The following is a 23,302-nucleotide window of genomic DNA, read 5'->3' on the forward strand; positions in this document are numbered from 1 at the left end:
GACTCCCATAAACAACCCCACCCAAGCCCAGTAATGTACCAGACTCCCATAAACAACCCCACCCAAGCCCAGTAATGTACCAGACTCCCATAAACAACCCCACCCAAGCCCAGTAATGTACCAGACTCCCATAAACAACCCCACCCAAGCCCAGTAATGTACCAGACTCCCATAAACAACCCCACCCAAGCCCAGTAATGTACCAGACTCCCATAAACAACCCCACCCAAGCCCAGTAATGTACCAGACTCCCATAAACAACCCCACCCAAGCCCACGCTCATGCTGGCTCGGGGGTCTCCTTGGGAGCGCTTGCCTGTCACATGCTTACGTAAGTGTGGATCTTGTTTTCCTGTAAGCATGGCTATGGGTGACTGGAAGCGGGATCATGTGGTGATCTGCCTCTCTGGCCGCTCCACACAGCAGCCTTCAGCCACAAATGTCCCGCTTCTGTTCTGCCGCCGATCCCCCCCCTCCGCTTTCATTTTCTGGCCCAGCAAATGTGAACTCGTAGAAATCAGACATAGCTGATTTTTTCCCCTAACATCTCAATGTGTGGGACCTTTCATCAATCCCAAGACTTCATAATTCAGTGATGCTGATGCAAGGACACTGATGGAAAAATCCGCTCACAGATGACAGCTCTCAGTTAGAGCATTCTAGCGGATTTTAATAGGAAACGTGTCAGTGGGTAGCAATAAACTCTGCCCAGTGTAGTGGGGGAACAGCTACAGAGACACGGCTAATGCCTTCCCCAGCCTACAGCGCATGTTCCACATTCTCCCTATGGTGGAGAGTGTGAGTGGGTGTCACTGGAGTGCAGAGCTTATGACAGATTGCTTTGGAAACGTTGTGCGCGCCTACACTGTGAGAGACTGGCCTTACCTGGTTGATATGATGGCAGTGTAGGAGAGAGCTGTAGGTGTTGATTCAGAAGTGCTCATCTACCTGGGATGAGTTTTGAATCCTCTCTCTCTCTCCCCCTCTCGATCTCTGTCTGTCTGTCTGTCTGTCTGTCTCTCTCTCTCTCTCTCTCTCTCTCTCTCTCTCTCTCTCTCTCTCTCTCTCTCTGACAGGTCTCAGCTTGGGCTGGTTAATAATTCATAGAGTCGTTGCCTCATTTTCTGTTTGTTACAGTACAATAACGCTGTTGAAAAGATTTTTAAACTTCACCTGGTTCGCCATGCCTCATCTACTTTCCTGTTTAAAGTGCTAGTCCTTAAGTTCTCCTTAAGCCAGAAAGTTTGTCTCCAGTGTCTTTGTTCTTTTCATAACAACAGTGAAAACTATTTTTTTTCACATTAAACATATCATAATTGACTTAACTTCGTGCAGTAGCATTTAAATTTAGAAACTGGTCTTCGCACCATTGTAAATTATTCAAAGAAACTCTGCAATCCAAGTGCAATCAGTAACTTCTACTCACACAAAATGTCTGGGATTTGGGATTTGCTATAATTAAATTCAGTCACTGAAGTACAAAGTCTCACCAGGATGTATCCTTTCCCATCTGATCAGAGGTAGAATTGGGAGGATTTAAAATGACCAAGAGCGACTGAATTGGCTTTCATATGAACAAAGTCACAATAAAAACAAACCCATCCCTTATCTGAACCTTAATCATTCCTGAATTTTCATACAAATTGGCCAGTGCAAATTTGTACATAACTCCATATTATCTCTGCTCCACATTCAAATTCTTTTCATTAAATTGCCAATTATCCTAATGAATATACCCGATAATTACAGCTAAAATAGGCTGCAGTTCGATAGCAGACTTCATGGGAAGGAGGCACCTAAATGAAACATTTAAATGCATGCTTCATTATGTTAATTGTGCAGTATTCTCTTCCTTCTTTCCTCCTTTAGAACCAGGGACTGTGCTGTTCATTTCTAGGAGATAAGGGATCTGCTAGAAAATGGGCACTTCTGACTTCAGCTTATTATATACAACATATTTTCATATCAAAGACCAGTGGTGGTTTGAATATTCTCATCATGACACTTCAAAAAATAAATAAATACATAAAATCCAGAAATAAAGAAATCTTACTGTTGCATTTATATCAGTTACATCAGTATGTATAACATACCACAACTGCACATTCAGACAAATTAGAAGAGTGAATGTAATTGAATCACCTTTTCTGTAGAGAGCTACACAAAACATAATGAGAAAACAAGCTTCTACTTCTCGAAAACAAACACAAAGTACAGTCCAATTAAATTCTTAATTTTGGTTTTCCTATAAAGTAAAATTTTTACTATAAAGTCAATATAAATTAGATTCTAAATTCTGTTTGGTGCCAAATGGTGTCTTAATTTGCAATATGACGATATGTCAATAAAAAGCAAGCAACTGTGAACTAATTAAAGGAATGCGTGCAGTGCTTATTATGCTTCACTGGGTTAAATCTTCCATTGCTTTATTTGCTTGTCTCTTGTGTCTCATGTTCAATGATGAACTGACCCCCCGATGGGTTCCTTTTGTCTGAACAACCTCTGATTGGAGGCTGAGCTGGTGCACTGAAGGATCTGGGCCAAATGTTAACAGTTTGAGGGGGATCACTGCAGTAAAGCTTAGCTGCTTGTGTTTGCGTGAGCAGGAAGAGAGTATTTGGAAAGTGAAATATGAGGAATATGACTGCACATGCATTTTTTTTTTTTGTCATCTTTAAGCTGGTGCAGGAAACTCCTTTTTGAGTAAATGTTCGGTCTGGTTGATGCTTTGCTGCTGAGCTACCTAACCTAGACTGCATTTGTGATCAGATGAATGTTAATTGTTTGCATGCATTTGTTCTGATTATCTGATGACATCTGTATTTGGTCTGATATCTGATATATTTGTATTTACCAGATATTTGTGATCAAAGTGACATATCTTAAACAACTGCAGGAACTGCTCCGGTGGAGGAAACTGAATCTACATCCCTTGTGTAGGAGCACAACTGACCTAATGCCCAACTATGTTGTTAGCAAGTCACAGGCTTGTTCTCTTGACCAAACCAATATCCTCTGTTCAAGATCAAGAACTTCATATGTTACATGTTTACCAAGTCGCAAAGGCTACACCTATAACCAGTTTTATGGTTTGGTTCTTCTTTTAGCATTAAATCCCTAGATATGGTTCTTTTGTGTAAAATCAATTACATTTATTTTTAGATGAAAATGCGCCCCAGTTCCCCATTATGCGTTATTCACACGGTCTGTACTGTGGAAAGCAGTCTTAATAATGTATGTTTTACTGAAACACTTGTATATCTTTTGCCTGTTAAATTTCAGACTAATATTTTACACGAAAAGGAAAATTGCAAGACGTGCTACACCATACATAAGAGCGAAGCCATATCCAGATCTGTCGTGCAGCCCCTACGCTGAATGTGTAGGATTAATGTTTTCTTCTGATGACCTAAAACAGCTCTCAGATGCATCATCTCCAATTTTCTTTACCAAGTCAACATACTGGTAGTTCCCGAGAGAGAAAACACGAAGCGTTTCTGTTTGAAAGCACTTTAAATGCTTGGTAAACTCGCATTTATTTCATTGTACTGGAATAAAGATCGTTCTCGCCCTACGTCAGTCAGCAGCTGTTTGAGGCTTGTCTAGGACTGATGCGTTCTCAATCCGTGCGCAAAGCTCACGAATTCTTCACCGAGTTTACGAGACACGCAACCAGTAGTTACTGGCTGTGCATCTGTACAACAGAGTTTTTTTCAAGGAAAACAACGGAAATTGTTGTTGTAATTAATACTAGATACTGAACCAACAACGCAGTCATTATATTTAGATGAATGATTCCGTCTTCTCGGCAGCTGGGTTCAGTATAGACATGCAAACGGGTAAACGGCTGTAAAATGTAAGTAGTAATTATGTTTTGCACTTGATAATATTGATAATATGATGTATGTAGCCCATGGCATGTAAGTTTCCCGCTTCTATAAACACTTCGCTACAACGAACGGACGACAGGCTATTCTGCAGACGCCCGCTGGATTCTTTTTAAAATCGATTGATTTATTTTTATCCGGTCTTGCATTGGCCGATACTGTGTGCGTCTGAGGTGTAATAAAATGTTTACGCAATTGATCTGTGGATACTAAAGGGAATGCGTAATATTTTTGGTTTACTGTAGCGCAGCCCGTAGCCTGTACATATCTCGTACTTTATGTAACACATAAAACCGCAGAGACGAGAGCGCCTTTACTTTTATTTCTTTTTCATGCATGCATATTTCATGTTTACGCCGTATATAGGCATAAGTTGTTAGAATGAAAGCTATTTTGATGTCCTCGAGTGATTCGCCAAAAGGCGGGAAAGACAACAGGTGTAGGAGCGAGAGCTTCAGTAAACCGTACAAAGTGCTGCCGATGACGGGGTGTGGAAGGCGTCATTTAGATGATAGGCTTAATGTGTTCTTGTGTCTTACTCTGGGTGTTTGCTGTCACTATGACTCAAATGCTAACGATGAACGCTTTTAATGTTTATGGAAAATTGCAAGCAAACACAAACAAAAATATTTTAATCATTTTTGCGCTTGCCCTATAGGCCATCCCGTTTTTCTATAGAAGCACGTGTTCTGTCTTCCTGTCAACAATATGGGGAAACTTTTAAGACAAATTTCTATCTTCTAGTATGAATTTAAGATGTGAGTGTACTGTGGAGTTTTCAAATGTAAATAATTAAGATGCGCTATTCAGTTTGTTTAAAATAGAGTTTTGAAGGTAAGCTTACATAGTACAGAGAGGCTCCCACCTGAGTGATAGCGTCAGGCGGTAACGTGGGTGACAATGTGATATTTGCCTTTCTTTTCTTCGCATGTTTAAATGGAGAGGTGACCCCAAACCTTCATGTTGACCTTCCTACAGCCTTTCTCTCATTCTTTCTTAACTGCCTCATACAGTTGTTGCTGTTTACCTTGCAAAAAGTTATTTTTTGAGCCACTGGAACTTAAAAATCCAGACATAAGGGCCAATAGATCATATACCAATGCTTTAGGTATGCATTATTCCCCCTTTTCTCTCAGAGTTGAGGCCATTGATGTTGCATCAAAGAGATATATGAGTAGTGTGGTTTAAAAAGCTCTTTGCAGCATTTGCTCAAGTGGTAGTAGATGGTTTGTAGATCATGTTTTGAATTGTATAAGGCAAAGAGAAGCCATTTCAATTTAAAGAGTTCAAATCTGATAAGCATTTTACTGGAATGATTAATTTAATAAATTCTGAGGGCATGAGGAACATATTTTGATGCTTGCCATAGGATGTAACCTTAAGGTAATTGGATACAGTGCTAGAGAGAGACTTATGAACCTTAGGCATTCATTCTAACCTAGATTCTCAGTGTCTGTATTGCCAGTCTTGTGAAGGCAACTGTATGCTGCAAAGAGGAAACCTCCACTAAACAAAACACAAAGGCTAATTTATTTAGAGACAAACGATGCAATGTTGAAACAGGTTGACTAACTGAATATGAAAGCTGGAGACAATGAACAAGGTAGTTTAAATGTGTGTGTGTGGCCAGTGCCAGGTGGCTGAGCTGTGTAACTCAGCAAGTCAGGGAGGCCTGCGATGGTTCATGAGAGTAGCAATGTGCTCTGCCCTGCCCTCGGGTCAGCTCCTCTGTCTGCTGCCTTGCAGATGTCAAACGTCACTGTTAATGAGAGACACCTCTGTTTCTGGTCCAGAGGATGCTGGCCTGTCATTACGTCATGTTAGTGGGACCTTGGAACGGGGCAAACAGTAGACGTTTGGACCAGGGCAGATGATGCTTGTTCCAGCACAAGGAGAACAAATCAGGGAAGACAATCACACAGCTGTGTTTATTTTAAGATAAGCATAATCACTCTCTCCAGGGATGTGTCAGCCTTAAAGGAATTACCCTTCAGCATAATTATTGGATTTGTAGGTTTTATTTAACATCAGAGGCTTCTATATGCACAGTAGTACGCATTTTTGTAGGTCAGAATTATATTCCCATGGTGCTTGATGTCACTGAAATCTCTATCTGCACATGCACAGATGCACACAAATGTGATGTGCAATGGCAAGGTTTGCTCTGCCCATTTGTTATGTGTTTGGTGATTCTTGATCAGACCACTGCTGTCTCCTGCAAACTCCATGATGTACAAAGCCTGGTGGGTACACAGAGCCTGTAGCCTAAAATAATAAATAATGAAATAATCAAATCAAAAGCTCCAAACTTGGAGATGAGACAGTCATTGTGGGATGACTCAGTGAGCAGGCAGCTTTGACAATGCTCTTAGGCATTTGGGAAAAGCATCCTGGCTTCATGGAGCTTGTGTGTGCCAGTGTGTGTGTGCACAAAGAAAGCCAAGTGTGGCTGACTTGGGAAGGTGTACAACAGAAAGAAACATTTGTTATCCATGTGTCCATGAGTTTCAGATAGTGGTAGATGGTCTTGTCCCCAAAGTATGTGAAGTTTAGGGCAGCACTGTTGCTTGGTGGTTAACACGTTTGCTTCTCAGCACTACGGTCTTGGATTGGAGCCCCTATCTGGGTGGAGTTTGCATGTTCTCCCTGTGTCTCTGAGGGTTACCCATGGGGGTCTCCGGTTTCCTCCTGCATTCCAAAAACATGGAGGATAGGTTGATTGGATATTCTAAATTGTTCTGTATGAATGTGACCTGTGAATGTGTGCATGTATGTCCAGTGTTGGTTGGTGCTCTGTCCTGGTCTTAACCTCCTCCCTCTGCACCTGGTGCAGTCCCCCAGGGGGCTGTGTGGTTTCGTCTGAGAATGTAAATAATACATACATACATATATATATATATATATATATATATATATATATATATATATATATATATATATATATAAAATGTGTATATAAATGTAAATAATAATAATAATTTGGAGCGTCTTAGACACCATGACTTATGGTGCAGGTCTTTTCACTTTGTCATTTAATCCAGATCCAACTTGAGCAATGCCCATCACTGGATGCGAAGATGCCAATAAAGTGATTTTGGTGCATAGTCTAGCCCTATGTGGGCTGTCTGTTGTCTGGCACACAGCTGCACATATATTATCCTGGTGCTGTGGACTGAGCAGAGAATTGAAGAAAAAACCCGGCACCTTAGTTTAAAATAGCAACCGTGGACATGTAGGGAAATGTCTATGTGAGGAAATTCAGGGTTCATCAAGGTTTATATTGTTCACTGCCATGTTATTTTTGTTGGTGTCAGGTACCAGTCATAAGTCTTCCCCCCTTTTCTGTCTTAGTCAAAGCAGTGAGTTGAAAATCCTACAGGTACATCTTCATTCAGCTGAGACAAAGAAGAAATGCTTCACTGAGATGCTCACCAGAGGCTGTGCCTTGGGAGTCCGATATCCAATATAAACGGTCCCCCTTCCCCTACACCATGTCCAATGAAAGACATGCTAGAACTATGGCTGTCAGCAGTAGCCCATTAAAGAAATCCACTTAAATACATACATGTCGCCGTAACAGGTCATGTGACATGTTATATTTTACATTTTGTATGAAGTATCTCTATTTCGTATGTAAGTATCTCTGTTGTATGAAGTTCCTCTCAGTATACTCATTCTCTTATGCGTTGCTCTTGCAGATTATGTATGGGCAATAGACATGAGGCATAGCTATATCGATTGGGTTACACTCAGTATTAAATAATGGGTTGCAATTAGAAATAATGGGTTGCAATTAAAAAATAATGCTGTATAAAATAAATACATCGGGAAAATAAATCAGCACTCTGTAAATTTTGCTTTCAGGGACAATGTTCATTTTTACAAGTGACTCATTAAGTTTTCAGATTAAACTGGTTAAACAGGCAGCTACAGGAAGGTCATTATTGGTATGTTTCTATAAGGTTATTCAAATGTTATTTGATAAAAAAATAAAATAAGATATGTACTTCCGCAGTCTTAGTGCTTAGATGATTTATGATAACAATTTCCCCTGCTACGCTGTTTCCTAGGACCAGTCATTAGGCAATATGATGTATAAAACACAGCCTCTAGTGGCACTAAGATCAACTGGTTAAATGCCTTTCTATAAGAGTCCTACTAAATGCCCCCTGCCTCCTTATCACTGCACATTATGAGTCACTGCCCAACCTGAAGAGCCATTTCTTTTGCCTTTTCTTTCTGCCCCTAGATAGACGCCCGAGACTCCAGCAGCCATGTCTTCATGCAGCCCCCCAAGTGCCCTGGTCTTCATTCTCATCATTAGTAGGTAAGTGGCTCTGAAAGCCCTTTCGGACCACCACTGTTTCATCGTGCACTTATCTCACAAAGAACATAGCTTATGACAATTTAATTAACATAAGTTGTTAATCAGTTTATTTTTGCATTGTCTTTATCGGCTAAAAGGTATTTTCTAAGCCTCCTTGGGTTCATGTGTCTCTCTTACATGTATGTGTGTTTTTTTTTTAAATTATTTTTAACACAATGGGTTAGCAGATTTAAACACTGCACTTGACTGTGCTAACAGAAAACCTGAAACTGAAACGAAACCCATGGTGACATATTGCCAAGGAGAGGGTGTAATTTAGTTTTTCCTGCCTTGTCAGTAAGTGAAAGCACAGCTGCCTTAAATCTCCATTCACAAAGGATTATGTGGGCCTGATAAACGGTGTCGTGATGGTTGGATGGAATTACAGCTAATCCGTGAGTACTTTTTTGGGGAGCGTGAAGGGCTGTGCCACAGTGCAAACATGTGCGTGGGCACAGTTGAAAAACTGCCCTCATATAGAGTCCCTTCTTATCTCTGCCTGGTCAGTCTTATCCTCCCATGTAAAGCTACATTAACCAACGCCCCAACACTAGTATAGATACCCCGGCATTGCTAGGTACACTGATTTATTGGTTGGCCTTGCGATTTGTGTGACTTATCAGGGCTTCTTGAGGTGGCTTTTTGATGGTAGACTAAACACAAGTGGACCTGGACCTTCTACTTTGACCAGGGAAGCTCTGTAGCTTGCTCTGTGCTCCGTGTGTTTTATGGATTACCAGTCTTCTCTTGAAATCAAAGATCAAAGCAGGTTCGAGGGGGAAACAGCGGTTCCAGTCTGCCTCGCCATCTGTGGACCTGTGTTCCCTTCCCTCGTCTCCTGCAAGTCGGAGAGTCAAGACGACCAGAACGCTCCAGTGAACATGCACAGAGAACCTGCCGCCCTTTACTCACAGACATGGCCAGTCTAGCCCAGGGTAAAAGACTTCATTTATACCAGGGAAGGAGGGACCTTTTAAAAAGGTGAACATTTATTGAGTAAAGAGGCATGTACAGTTCAGTGTGCACTAGTGTTTCTCAAGGGCCATGCATTAGTACTTTGGTATGTAGTGACATCAAATAGGTTTCTTGTTACTGGATCGATATTCTAAGCAATAGTTGATAGATTCTGCCCTCTTATTATTTGACTCCAAGTGTTTCAGATTCATTTCAGCAGCTGTCTGATGTAATTCACGTGTTTCATGTGGTTTCCTTTGGGAGTCAAAAAGCTGCATAAGCCCAAGAAACAGTTTGTGTGATGAATATTTTTCCAAATCTCAGGAGATGTTAAATAGTACATTGTGCTTTATTTTTAAAAATTATATTTAATTTTTAAACAGCAGTAGAGTGTGGAGGCACATTTTTGTAACAAAAAGTCTTGTATGTATGAGATCATCTGAGGGTTTTTCAAAAGCAACTGGAGACTGCACAAATCACCTCGCAGACTAACCGAAGTCTGAAGGTCACTGTTCTTATTAAAGATCATATGTGCATGCTTAGACATGCCACAGAAAATGTTTGCATTGTTTTGATAAATCAGCAGGAATTATCACAGTAAATGAAGTTTCCTCTGAGCAAAATCCTCAAAATGTCTGATAAGTCAGAGAGCAGAACTTTTATAGTGCAGGATAGGGAGTGGGTGCAGTAGAACCAAGCTTTTCCCAGAACATTTTATTTATTCATCATAAGCAGTTTTCCATCTTTAAATTATAGAGAGAAAACGCCATAGCAAGCTTACATCATATTGTCACAAAACTTGCCATTTATAAGGATTTAGGGTTTAGTCTCGGCCATTGCTGGCTGTACTTTTAAGTGCCATGTTCTAACCTACCATTCTTGGTCAGGATGTCTGATAAGTGATATATTCTGCATTCATATCTGTGCAGGACAGAGTTGGCTACCATTTTGAGACTCAAAGACAGCAGTATATTGAGAGACATGTTTCTTTGGTCTCAGTGGGGTTTGGCTGAGAGGAGGCTGTCTCAGATGGAAAGACGGGAAATGGGGGAGAGAGGGGATTGGGGGTGGTGGTGAATAATTTGAGCTGGAAATGTAGCTGGTCTGGTTTAGAGTTGAGCTGCCTGTAGGCAACCAGAGGACTTAGCCCACAAAGACAGCTCACACACATACACACACACACACACACACACACACACACACACACACACACCACACACACACGTCAGTTAGTCTAAACACCAGAGACATAGAGTTATGCTGTCTGAAAGTCAAGGAGTATGGGATAAGGAATGAGAGATGTGTGAGCCTTGAATTCTCAAAGCTTACTGTCTGAATGATTCTCGGTATGTTGGAACCTTGAGTTCTGTTCAGTTTGACTCTGGAGATTATGAGCTGGAAAAAAGTCCCACCCCTTTCACTCGTTTACATACTTTCTGCCTAATGAGTCTCCGATGAGATCCATACACTGTAACTCCCTGCAGATGTAACTTTTTTTTAAGTCCACAAAATTATTTTGCAATTATCACGGATAGATGCTGATCCATCAGGGGAAGACATGGGCAATGAATAAGAAACACATAACTTAGTTTGTCATTTCCATTCAAATAGATGAACTGTTAGTATGGCCAAGAGCAAGATGGCGCTGACTCAGAGTGTGTGAATGGGTGACACTGCTCATGCAGATGTTTGTCAGGTAGCAGGTAGCAACCACCACCTTTAACTAGCATTCTTGTCAGCTCAGATCATAAACAAATTATCCAAGATTCACTCACTCATACAACAGGTCAGGTTTTTTGTATGCCTTTTTCAGCCTATATAATAAACTGAATAATTAAAAAAGAAAATTGTAAAGAATTGTAAAAATGTTTTGATTAAAAGGCAAATATGCAACTTGTGGTTATGTCCATCAACTATTCGCATGTATCTGAGCTTAGACAGGAGAGCCACTGCTCTGTGAGACGGATTATTGAACCCCATTATCATCTGGGGTAAAGGCACTGGGCTTTTTCTTTTTCAACACAGGTTTGGTGAGAAAACACTAAAATAGAATTAAAACTGTAAATCTCATAATACATCCAAATGAAGTCAGCACTAACCTCCATAATCATATTGTAATTATTAAATAATATATTTTTAGATTGCAGTTGTAGAATTACCCCTGAAAACAAGGTTAATGCATAATTTATACAGCACATCTCTACCCAGAAGTTTTGCTAAATATAACAATTGTAAAATAATGTTGAAAACTTTAAGTGATGAAGAAAGGTAACAATGTGCATTGCAGAACGTCTGTATGGACTATGTCCCATGGCAGTATCATAATAATAATAAAGACAATCATGCAATAAGTGGGGGTGAATCATATACGTGGGATAGAGATCACAAATACCTGGAAACAGGTAACATAATAAGAAGGGAAAGCAGCACCAATTAACTGATTATGTTTTTAGAACCCATGGTGCCTAGATTTCTCTGTAAAGAAGCAATAGAAGAAAGAACTTTGTTGGCAGATCTTGTGAAATAGTGAAATGGACTCTTTAATCCACAGACACTGATGCACAGAAGTTTGGCGCACCTACAGTTTAAAAAGTAAATGAGAAAATAATTGCAATATTCTACAAAGTTAAGAGAATACTTGTGATCAGTGTTGCTTTTGTCCATACTTGTGGCTGTGGCCAAAACTTATGTTGCGAAGGAGTAATTTTGTAGTGGCTGCAGAGTTCATTATTAATCTTATTGTCTTTACTCAACTAATTACAATATTTTATCATAAGAATAATTGTGTGGCTCTGGAGCATGGTTGTTTATTTTGTCTCATTCAAAGAGAGAGAAAGAATGACAGAGAGAGAGAGAGAGAGAGAGAGAGAGAGAGAGAGAGAGAGAGAGAGAGAGAAACATTCTAGGCCAGAGGAGATACAGCAGAGCTGTTGGGGAGAGCCAGAGCTGAATAGTGGATGCTGCAGTTGATTGGCCATTGTGATATTTCCCATGCAAAAGAGGCCATCAGAAGGCCCCTACAGACAAGTGAATGCCTTGTTCTTTTCTTTTTAAGGCAAAGTCATTTCTTGTGTAAGTGCTTTTTGCATGTAGTGTTATTCTCTGGAGCACCAGTCGCTTTAAAGTGGAATCGCATCCAAAGCTAGCAGACTGACTACACTGAACTCCACTGGAAAGAGTTCAGCCCCAGACACACAGAACTAAAGCACGCATGGTTCAAAATACACTTACATAAAGAAGAAATATTTTTTGGAAATAATACAATATGTGTCAGTTCAAGGCAGACTTATGACCACTCGCATGTTCATGTCTAATTGCTCAGCAAGGAGAGAAAATGCAGTAATGAGTATGTTCTATATTCTGTTTATAGGATCTTGGAGAGCCCAGTCTCCTGTGCTGAAGAGGTCCTTCCTCCTACAATTCAGAACCTGATGAAGGGATACAACAAGTACCTGAGGCCTTTATTCGGCAGTATGCAAGCCAGCCTCTTACATTTATACCTCATGATCAAGTAACAAGTTCATCTATAAATTCCAAGGCTGTTAAAGTGTGTTTCAGCAATAACTGCTGAAGCAGACAGAATTTGGTTTGCTCTGTAGATGTTTTGCAGGCAGGGGACAATGTAGTACCTTCTAGTAAAGCATGTACACTAGAGCACACATGCACACTTCAGCCTGATGCTATTTCTGCTTCTCTGGGTCTGTCTCTCCTGCAGATGGGCCTGTTACGGTCGGCATGAGTTTGGACATCGCCAGCATAGACACTATATCAGAGATCAACATGGTGAGATATGAACAATTTGACAACTTATAAAAGATGCCACTCACCTTAAGAGTAAATATTATATTTACTGTAGAGCTGTATGTGCCTCAGTGTATGTTACTGCTTTAAGAAAGGACATTCATTTAGGTACATCTACCCAGCAGCATGTTTACTTCGCTTGGCCATCACAACAGTTTAAACTCACCCTGGATTGAACAAGATGTGCTGTGCTGGAATGCTGTAATATACAGAAATGATTACATTGCACTGTATCTGCAAAATAGATTGCTGCAAACTGCCCTTTTCAACTCAACCTAAACATGTTCTGTGGGCTGAGATCTGGTGGCTGTGCAGACTGCTGCAGCAGTGGAAACTCACTATTGTGTTCCTACAGTTGTTTCACGAGGACACGTAACCTTTGACATGATGCATCATCATGCTGGTGGCGTCTATCCCAGTGGCTGCATTATAAGGCATTAACCTGGTCAGCAACAATATGCCATGCTCAGTTATACTATGATTCTAGCACAACACATCCGGCATCTGTATATTCTTCAGTGGATATCACGGGACCTAATTTGTGGCAGGGAGACATTCCCCACACCATCAAGCTACTTTTTCCATTCCCCAGTAGTCCACATTTTACACTCCTGTGCACAATAAAAATGTCCTTTGATCTTGGTCAGTGACAACAGCTGCACCTGACATGGTTTTCAGTGGTTAAGTGATACATTAAATGGTGAAATTTGATTTGCCTGTTTGTTGCTCAACTTAATTTATATTAATTTGCAGGACAACCAGTCACTAGCAGGTCTTGGTTTTCACATTGTTTCACAAATTGTTCACATTGTTTCACAAATTCAGAAAGATGGCCATTTTGGAGATGCTAGAACTGACGCACCTAGCCCTGACTATCATGCCACACTAATAGGCACTAATGTCACTCATTCTCCCCATTCCATTCTTCAGCTAACCGATGGTAGAGAAGTGGTTTTGAGCATGTTTATTTGTGTGTGTGTGTGTGTGTGTGCGGTCCTCTAGGACTACACGGCCACTATCTTCCTGCGTCAGCGCTGGACAGATGAGCGCCTGTGCTTTGAAGGCAACAAGAGTCTGAGTTTGGACGGCAGGCTGGTCGAGCTGCTCTGGGTCCCTGACACGTTCATCGTGGACTCCAAGAAGTCCTTTCTGCATGACATCACTGTGGAAAACAGACTAATCAGGATCTTCCCCAATGGGACCGTGCTCTATGCCCTGAGGTTCTTAAATGTCTCTCACCATGTCTAAGCGAGGCTGTCGCCCTCTTGTTGGGAAAAAATGTGAGCTGAGGCCTGGAGTAAGGAAGCAAGGAAGCGGGTAGCAGGGATAAGAAAGGAAGAGAAGGATTTACTGAAAGGAATTGAAGGATAGAGTGCCAGTGGAAGTGAGAAGTGGGAATAAAAGCAGTGAGGCAGGTGAGGCAGGGCCAGTGAGGCAGGATGAGAAGGACAGGGATGAGGACAGGGCAGGGTGTGCTACACAGAGATTGTTTACGCAGCCAGCACATGGCATGCAGGATTAAGCTGGAAAATCCCATTAAACAGGACGGAATTTCATTATCTGATTGCCAGAGTAGCAGAAATTGTGTGTTTGTCTGTCGCTCGCTCTCATTGTCTCACTTTTTCTGCATTTCTCAGTGTATCTTTTCTTTTTGTCCTCTTCTGACCTATCCTCTATGCAGAATCACCACCACTGTGGCCTGCAGTATGGACCTGACCAAGTACCCCATGGACAAACAAACTTGTACACTTCAGCTGGAGAGCTGTAAGCCCCAAAAACGGAATGTTCACTGAAACACACTGGCCCAACTGGTTTTGGGAAGAATAAAAAGAAAATATTTGCTTAGCTTTATTTAACATTTTTGATGGAGAACCTCATATATTCTTGAGACCAGGATTTCACTTACTCTCTGCAGGAAATTCTTTTATCAGTTCAGAGCTTATTCACTACCAGTATGATAGAGTGGTGATATTATATGGCCCTGGGCTTCTCATAGACTTCCTTTGAACTGGGACTAGCAGAACAGATTGCAGTTGTGTGTATGGGCTCCAGATTGGAATGGACTCTCTGCTTTCCCTCCGACTGCCACTGAGAACCAATGATGGCACGATACTGCGTTGCCTTGCATTAAGCATACAGGCTTGATAAGGCTAATTTCCCTAAACTGGTGACATTTAATTCGTGTCACTATTTATAAGCATAGCCCCATTAACATCACATAAACTGAAAGAATTTCATCACGATGCAGAATTTTACCCATATGCACGCAGTCACACGTACACACATACACACACACACACACACACACACACACACACACACATACAGGCAAGCAGTTACTGTAATCACATTAACACACTAGCATGCATTCATTTTCAACAGGGGCTTATTCTCCATCCTCCGCCTCTGTGCTCTGGAGGCATGTGCTTAACACTTGTCAGAATTCTGCAGATTCGATACAAAGCAATACCACTGACCACGCACTGAACACAAACACACACATCACCACAGGCTCCAAAACTCCCAACCCCAATTCGACACCGGCCATGCTACGCTGTTTCATGCTACCCCTATGCGACTCTGCTCACCTTTTAGAGGGCTCAGTGGTTTAACAGCAGCCAGTGCAACATGATATATGCTAAAGAGATAAATACAGAGCAGCACTCCAAAAACATCAAGCATGCCAACATTGCTTCCCTCTTCACGCGTCAATTATGTATGCGTTTCTTCCTGTACAATATGCTCTGGCCTGGGGGGTTTTCACATGTTTTATAGGCAGAATTCAGGAAAAAGCATTTCTTTACTGCCAGACCATTAGTGTTAGGAGAGTCCATGCGATTAGGAGACATACCTGCAGTGCCATGCATGAGTGTACAGTGCCCTCTTGCGGTGGACCAACGTGACGGGCATGCCGACTGTGTCTTACTGCTGTCAGTGAAGTTAGTGTTTATACAATAATATTGAGTTATGGGTGTGTCTAACCTATAAAAGGTGCATCAATGTTGACTGATTTCATTCAGTGGTAAATTCACAATGCCATTATCCATAGCAGGGCGCACGGAGTCTCTCAGCACAGGAATGATGAGTTGATAATGACTTTCTAATTGATGCTGTGCTTCTTTTTCCCCATAGGGGGTTATAATGTGAAGGATGTGGTGTTTTATTGGACTCGTGGGAACCAGTCCGTTAGCGGACTTGATACTCTACAGTTGGCCCAGTACACCCTAGAGGATTACTACACCTCAGAGTCAGAAGCCGTCTACGAGACTGGTATGTCTCCACACACATGCGTCCCTATCCCATAGAGTGCACGTGTGTACGCACAGGTACGTGCACACACCAACTAACTGATTGTGCCACGTGTTTGTAGGTAACTACCCAAAGCTGATCTTCCATTTCCAGCTGAGGCGTAGTATCCTTTACTTCATTTTGGAGACATACGTGCCATCCAGTGCCCTGGTGGTTCTGTCCTGGGTCTCTTTTTGGATCAGCCAGTCCTCAGTCCCTGCTCGCATCTGCATAGGTATATACAGAAAAACCCACCATGTGCTTTTTACTAAACCAGTCCGGCTATTTCCACGTCTGTGTTACTACGCATGCTTTGCTCGGTCATTCCATTCAGGTTTACAAGTTTGTGCTACATTTCTTTTTGTACACTAAAGGGATTTGTCTGGGGCTGCTTTGTTCCTGAAAGATCCTCTATGTTCTGGCCATGTGTGTCTTTCTGAAGGGGTGACCACAGTGCTGACTATGACCACTCTGATGATGGGGGCACGCACCTCTCTGCCCAATGCTAATTGCTTCATCAAAGCCATCGACGTCTACCTGGGCATCTGTTTCAGCTTCATCTTCGGTGCTCTCATAGAGTATGCTGTGGCCCATTTCTGCACCCTGCACCAGCCAAATGCTGCCAACGCATACATGGTAAGCCCTAATCTTTATCAACAACAAATCCAATGCTACTCCCTTTCATCTGTGTACATACTTTTTTTTTCTGTGCAATGCAAAGCATTTTTTGTACTTGCAGCATTATCATCTTGGCCATCATTACAAAAGCTGACATTTCTGGTAACAGTTTCACTGCCATCATCTTGATCACCATCTTCCTCTTCATCATCATCATCACCATCATTCCAGAGGATGATGCACAGTAGTGGCCTCTGTAAGTGCAGCCTTAACTCTGCTGATAAAGCCACTTTTCTTTCTGTTTGAAAAACGTCCTCGACTCAAGTGCACTGAGCTCTCTTCTGTCTCTCTCTTGCCATGCTGTCCAGTACGGACAGGAGATGCAGGACCGCGAGGACGAAATGAACGGTATCGTCACGTCTATCGGCAGCCAGGCCCTGCGGGTGCGAAGGCGGGAGGAGATGCTGTCCCGTGCCGGCAGCACCGGCAGCTCCGCCCCCAGAAAAGAGGAGAAGCCGTCGTCCCCGCCCCGGAGCACCTGCGGCAGATCTCTGTTGGTGGCGCGGCGCGTTGCCTGCATGCTGAACTGCTGCCATGTGGAGAACCCACACTACATCGATAACTATGCACGCCTCAGCTTTCCCCTCTCCTTCATCTTCATCAACCTGCTCTACTGGACCTACTATCTGTACTTCTAGCACAGCGGCTCAGTGTGTGTGTGTTTGTGTGTGCGCGTGTGTTTTTGTGGTTGATGGAGACGGGTGTATATGCGCAATCTTCCACGTGTTCCAGCTCTGTTTTGGGTTGGGGGCTGTCTGTGCACTTTCATCTCACCATGGGGTTATGTGGACACTACATGTGTCTGCATGTAGTGTGGCTCTCCTGCTCATGTTACTGTGCAGGGTATTTGGACTGTTCGTAGCTAAAATGGTACAATTTTATGTCGGAAATATGTGGCCTTTGTTTTCCAGTAGAGCTTTACATACTTCAGTCAAAGTCTCAATCTCCGAATTGCAATAAGATATGCAGTTTGTATAGTTTCTATAGAAATATTTAAGTTCCTTCTTTTACATGTTTATTGCCAACTAATTGGTCAGAATCAAAAATTGCTTGGTTGTTCATCTATCTCAGTTGAATTGCCTGCCAGCAGAAAGCATATTAAAATATTTCAAATTTAGATTAACAAAAGTCAAGCAATCCAACTAATATAATTTATAAGATGTAGTTTGAAAAAGTTCCCCTTAAAGTCTAAACAAATGCAATGCAATAAATGCAAACATATATGTGCATGTTAGCACATGCTAAACAGATTGCATTATATAAAAGATTTTCATTGAAATTTGCGCAGTGAAGCAGCATAATCTCATGTTTTGTGGTTTTAAGATGCTGCCAATTTAAAGTGATTTTGTACTTGCTCTGAGTACTAATTTAAAAGCTGGAAAATGTCTTTCTGAAACTATACTGTTTAATTATGCATGATAATGAATCTATAACTGCCGTACTGTATATTGTTGATATGCTTTCACCAGTGTGTCTCAACTCAGTCCTCATGGCTTACGCGACGGTGCACAGTTCTTTCCCAGTGCCCAGCACACCTGAACCAAACCATTACGCATGCTGAACACCTGCTATATATTAGGAGCCATGTTAGAGAAAAATGTAGCCCTTCTGTTAGGTCCTGGAGACTGACAAACGCTGAATTACACCATTGTTTGGCTCTTTATAAAACACAGGCCACTTTTTTTCACCTGAAACATATTGCAATATCTTATTTAATGATAATTAGACATTATATGGCAGGTAAATTGAAACATATTTATAGATAAAAGATGAACAGTGTTATGGCAATTAGCATTATTCTGCATTCATACTGTAATATTGAATATGAAATGGAACAGAATACATTTTCTCAAAATACAATGTGTGCATATCTTATGATGGTTCTTATTTTTGTACATATGTAGCTATACGTACTATCTCTCCAGCACTGTGTATATTCTCTAGAGGGTTGTGCTGGATTCTTCATTTTGTTTTCTTAATTTCATGAACCTCTGTATTGAAACCCTTTCGTTACCTGTCACATTTCTTATATATGGATATTACTGTATTTAATCTAAGATGTAAAGAAACAATGTCTTCCTACTGCACTGAACTTTGAATTACAAAGGCGTTATTTATTAGCAACTATTTCTTTTATCTCATTTAGTATCACTGCGATACTAAATGATCATAACGGACTCAAGACATTTGCAGGCTAAATATTTCAGTAATCACGCATGAAGGCTATGTACTGCAAAAAAGATGTCAGCTACACTCTGTTTTTCATGCATGGGACATTTTGATGCATCAATTCGCACAGCAACTTATATGAAAGGGTACATATTCTCAACCTACAATTAACTTGAATTATGCAGTTTCATAAGAAACTGAATTGTAGATCAGCAGCTGTATTTGCAATGGTATTGTTTCATGTCCTTTTGAATAATAACCTTAATCTGAAACATTGTTTTTTTTTAAATCAGTGACTTATTCAGGTGATATTATATTACGCAGAATCTTAATACTTCAAGGCCTCTCTTCGACTTCAGTTTCTACAACAGATTGATTATTTTTTCATGTTCATTAATGATACAGTCCCCTTCCCGACAGAACTAACTGGTTAATTCTTATTTAAACCAGTTATCATACTTTCTTTTATTGTGTGCTTGTCATATTTCCACAGTAGCAGTCCTGCTTTTGGCTTAGGACATGTACAGTACCAAATCCTAGGACCAAGAGCTAGTGCCTCATTATACCTCGCCTGTCGGTAGTTCCCCTTGAACATATTTCATCCGGTTGTAAAGAGAGGTGATTTTGGAAGTCTTGAAGTAGGAAAAGTTTTAAATGGTCAATGGTATATGACTGCTTTATATCTGCATACCATGACTGGCAGCTCATTTGTTTCAAATCTAGTGCTGGTTTGTGTAGCCTTGCTTCCTTCACACTGACCTGCCTGGTGTGTCAGACAGCAGTACCTGTAGTTCCAGTGGATTCCAAATTTAAATGTGCAGTGGGTGAAATCCTCTGAAACTCATAAGCATGGCCTGATATTATAGAAATCACAATCTGAGTTCTTGCAGATATGATAAGGCAAAGCAAAGTCCAGGTCACATTATAAACAAAACCAGAACACTATGTTAATCAGCTTTAAATGAATGCAAATGATAAGTTATATCGTCATACTGATTAAATCATACTGAATAACAACGATTCAAATTTAACCAAATCATACTTTTTGCACGTTTAATATTTAATATTTTGGCTGTTCTCAATAAGTGTAATACATCCTCTGACCCTCTATGCATGTAAAGTTGGTGTTGCAGGGAAATAAAATCTTTTTTACTAAAAACTGAAAATTTGTATGCATTTGTATCAGATCGCTCCTTCAAAGTAAACTCATTAGGCAACTCAACCCCATAATAAAACAATTGGGCCACATAGTGGCGCTCGTGAGTTACACTCGCAGCTATGTTAGCCGTGACTCTCCACTCAGGTCTAAACTGTAACCTGGACCTAACCCGTTGTCTTCGGCATGAAAAACCAGCTGTGCCAGTTCCTGAATTGTAAAAGGGGAGACTATGGTTGTAACGACGTTCCGTTAGGCTGAACGCTCTAGATTGTTCGTTAGGTGGTACTGGCTCATCAAGACTTTGGGAATATAGAAGAGGTAAGGTTGCCACGGCAATAATCTGCTCACCTCATCAGAAGTGCCCCACCCATGATCTGCCACTCATGGGAAAAGTGCCTGCAGACACACAAGGTGCATAGTCCGCGTGTACTAACTCTGACTGCTAATTGCACATCCACGTCAATGACTAATCCCACAGCATGAGCGGTGAGGTCTGAACAACATAATGGCAATAAATTGATGATACTTTTCATTTATTTCATTATTACTGTGGGATACATTGCAAACCCGTGTGACTCATAAAACAGAAGCAATAAGCAAAAGATCACGCAGTGTTTCTTTGTTTACTTGCTGCAGTGCAACGGAGACAGGAGCGCATTAATTCACTAAGTCACTATATTTTCTGATCAGATGAAACCTCCAAATTTTCCATGCTGAGAGTCAAAGGAGGGGAGCATCGGGTAAAAAACCGGAGAGTCGATGAGCACCCGGTCGTGTGGGGCGTGCGACTCAAACGCTATGAATGCGTCTCCCCGTTTCATCTCACGCAAGGAGAGTTAAAGATGCGGCGCGCAGAGGCTGCTGAATGTAAACGAAACCGCCTCGAGCGCAACTCCTTTCACATTCTCCTTTCATCCGTCTAACAGCTGCAGAGAGACGAATGTGCGTTAGGCGCACTGTCCAGCGCCGTAAGCGTTAAGAGCATGTGGGGGGGGGGGGGGGGGTTGGGGGGGTTGCTGTTTGTGTTTAGGTGAGTGAGTGAGCGAGCATGTGCGTGTGAGCATGTGGGCGTGCTGTTGAGTATGATATTTGAACAGTACAACAGAGAGCTGAAATATTGATGGGGTCACTCTCTTGCAGTGTTTATACATACAGAGTGATGTATTATCGATTTTTCTGCTACAAACCTGCACTCTAATAGCTGATGTCTGTAAGTGGATTGATGGGGGATGAACAGCCCATTGCTCTTTCCACACACAGCACCAGCAGTGTACATTTATGCACTTCCTCAACAGATCAAATCATGCTCTTGCAGAAAATGCAAACACTCTCAGTGCACTTCTTCACTGCTTCGCATAGTCTCATGGCAGCCACTGACACACGCTTTACACACAGTTACAAGACCCTACGCTCAAACTTGGTGTCTCTTTTTGCTCTGTCTTTTGGCCCTGATTAACATTGCACATTGTCTTCTCTGAGTAATGCAAGTGATGTAGCAAAAAAGGCATTGCTGATTCTCTGTGATTCTCAGTAGTGTGTTCAGATCCGATTGGAGCGTGACAATTTGCCCTGCCTGACTGCAGCCTCTCTGATGCTCAGCTACACGTTGAAGAATATGCATGTGGGGATGAGCACAGCAGTACGTTCACACCGTGTTAACGAGGTTCACACAGGATGGAGGATGCAGACCTCACACAATTGGTATCTTTTCAAAAAAATTTGTATTTGTTTTATCTTGTTTTATTTGCCCTTTATTTTTAGGTGTGAGAAAAGAAGAGAGGCAGAGATCTATCCCTAAGGGCCCTCATGATTATTCATCTCCTGCCTTTCGTGGGAGCAGATTCTCAAAACCAAAAGAATAGCTATTTTTCTTTCAGCGTGGGAGCACAGAGACGTAGCAACAATGCATTAGAAGGGGCTTTTCTCCAGTATATAAGACCTCAACAGTAAATGTCTCTCAACAGAGTTCTAAGCACAAAACACATCTTCTAACCTTGTCATGTTGCCTCTAATGCAATGCATCCTCATCACTGCCAGGATGAAAGTGAGAGAGAAGGTAAAGACGAACACGGTGAAGAGAGTGAAACAGTCAAATGAAAAGGAGGGATGGATGTGGGATGAAGGAAGTTCTGAGAGCTCAAAACACAATGTTCTCACACTGAGAGTGGCATCCTTTGGCAATCTATAATCTAGGGCATCTTGTCTCCATGCCCAGCTGTCCAACTGCATGTACACACACAAATGCTCATTCCCCCCAATTAACCCTCATCCTCCTGACCCCACAGCAGGGAAGTGAGTATATGAAAAACTAGAGACCTCAATCTCCACAGGTACCACAAACACAGAGGGCCTTATTTCTACAGTAGTGTTCCATTAAGGCTGAAACACTCTAGACCGGATAATCTCAGACCAGAAAATCCCAAACACCATCCAAGGAAATGAAGTTGAACTGCTCCGAAGAGAGAGGACCAAAAAAAGTGAGACTATGAAGAAGAGGCTAGAGATGAGGTCATGCTAGCCCGAATAGGTCCCCTCAGATATATAGAGCACAGCATAGATTTGTCCTCTATCGGATGTACACAATGCTTAGTGTGCTTCACATGTTTATTAATCTGGAACTGAGCATGAAAGAATCAGGTCTTTCTTTATAAAGATAGTAATTGTCTCATTGGCATTCTGAACATTTTTCCTGTGGTGATGCAATACTGTTCATCACACAGATGTTCTGTTTTTTTCTCTCTAAGCAGTCAACACAGTTTAGGGGCCAGACACTTTCCATACTGAGCTACATCCTCAGGGAATAGATTATAGTGCCCGAACATGTCCTCATGTATAAAGAAAGTGTCAGCAAAAATGCCTTTGAACTGAGCTGAGTTAAAGTGAGCTGTGAATGATTCTTATTATGCTTGATAGGAGAACACAGGGTCCACTCTCACCTCAGTAAGAAGAAGGATGGTGAGGCTTTTCTCTTTAGTGTATCTTTCATACTGTTTCTCTTTCT

The 23,302-nt window shown here is 41.5% G+C and overlaps 1 protein-coding gene across 3 annotated transcripts; it reads left to right on the plus strand.

Moving 5' to 3' along the window:
- Window positions 1–3,552: 3,552 nt before the first annotated feature.
- gabrz (gamma-aminobutyric acid type A receptor subunit zeta) lies at window positions 3,553–20,285 on the plus strand. Of its 3 annotated transcripts, none has more exons than XM_027020658.3 (10): window positions 3,553–3,855; window positions 8,136–8,213; window positions 12,577–12,677; window positions 12,922–12,989; window positions 14,010–14,227; window positions 14,689–14,771; window positions 16,140–16,277; window positions 16,378–16,530; window positions 16,738–16,931; window positions 17,282–20,285. In XM_027020658.3, exons 2-10 carry the CDS (start codon window positions 8,161–8,163, stop codon window positions 17,609–17,611), a joined length of 1,338 nt encoding a protein of 445 aa, XP_026876459.3. In that variant the 5' UTR covers window positions 3,553–3,855; window positions 8,136–8,160; the 3' UTR covers window positions 17,612–20,285. The 3 variants fall into 3 exon arrangements, 2 of the variants coding, with proteins under 2 accessions (XP_026876459.3, XP_081554250.1); XR_014117291.1 differs by lacking the exons at window positions 3,553–3,855; window positions 8,136–8,213 and adding exons at window positions 8,473–9,233; window positions 17,035–17,169 and having other exon boundaries at window positions 17,282–17,422; XM_081698124.1 differs by lacking the exons at window positions 3,553–3,855; window positions 8,136–8,213 and adding an exon at window positions 8,474–9,233.
- The last annotated feature ends 3,017 nt before the right edge of the window (window positions 20,286–23,302 follow it).

This window comes from Electrophorus electricus, chromosome 15, assembly GCF_041902795.1.
Source record: "Electrophorus electricus isolate QZ-2024a chromosome 15, ASM4190279v1, whole genome shotgun sequence".
Classification (NCBI taxonomy): Eukaryota; Metazoa; Chordata; class Actinopteri; order Gymnotiformes; family Gymnotidae; genus Electrophorus; species Electrophorus electricus.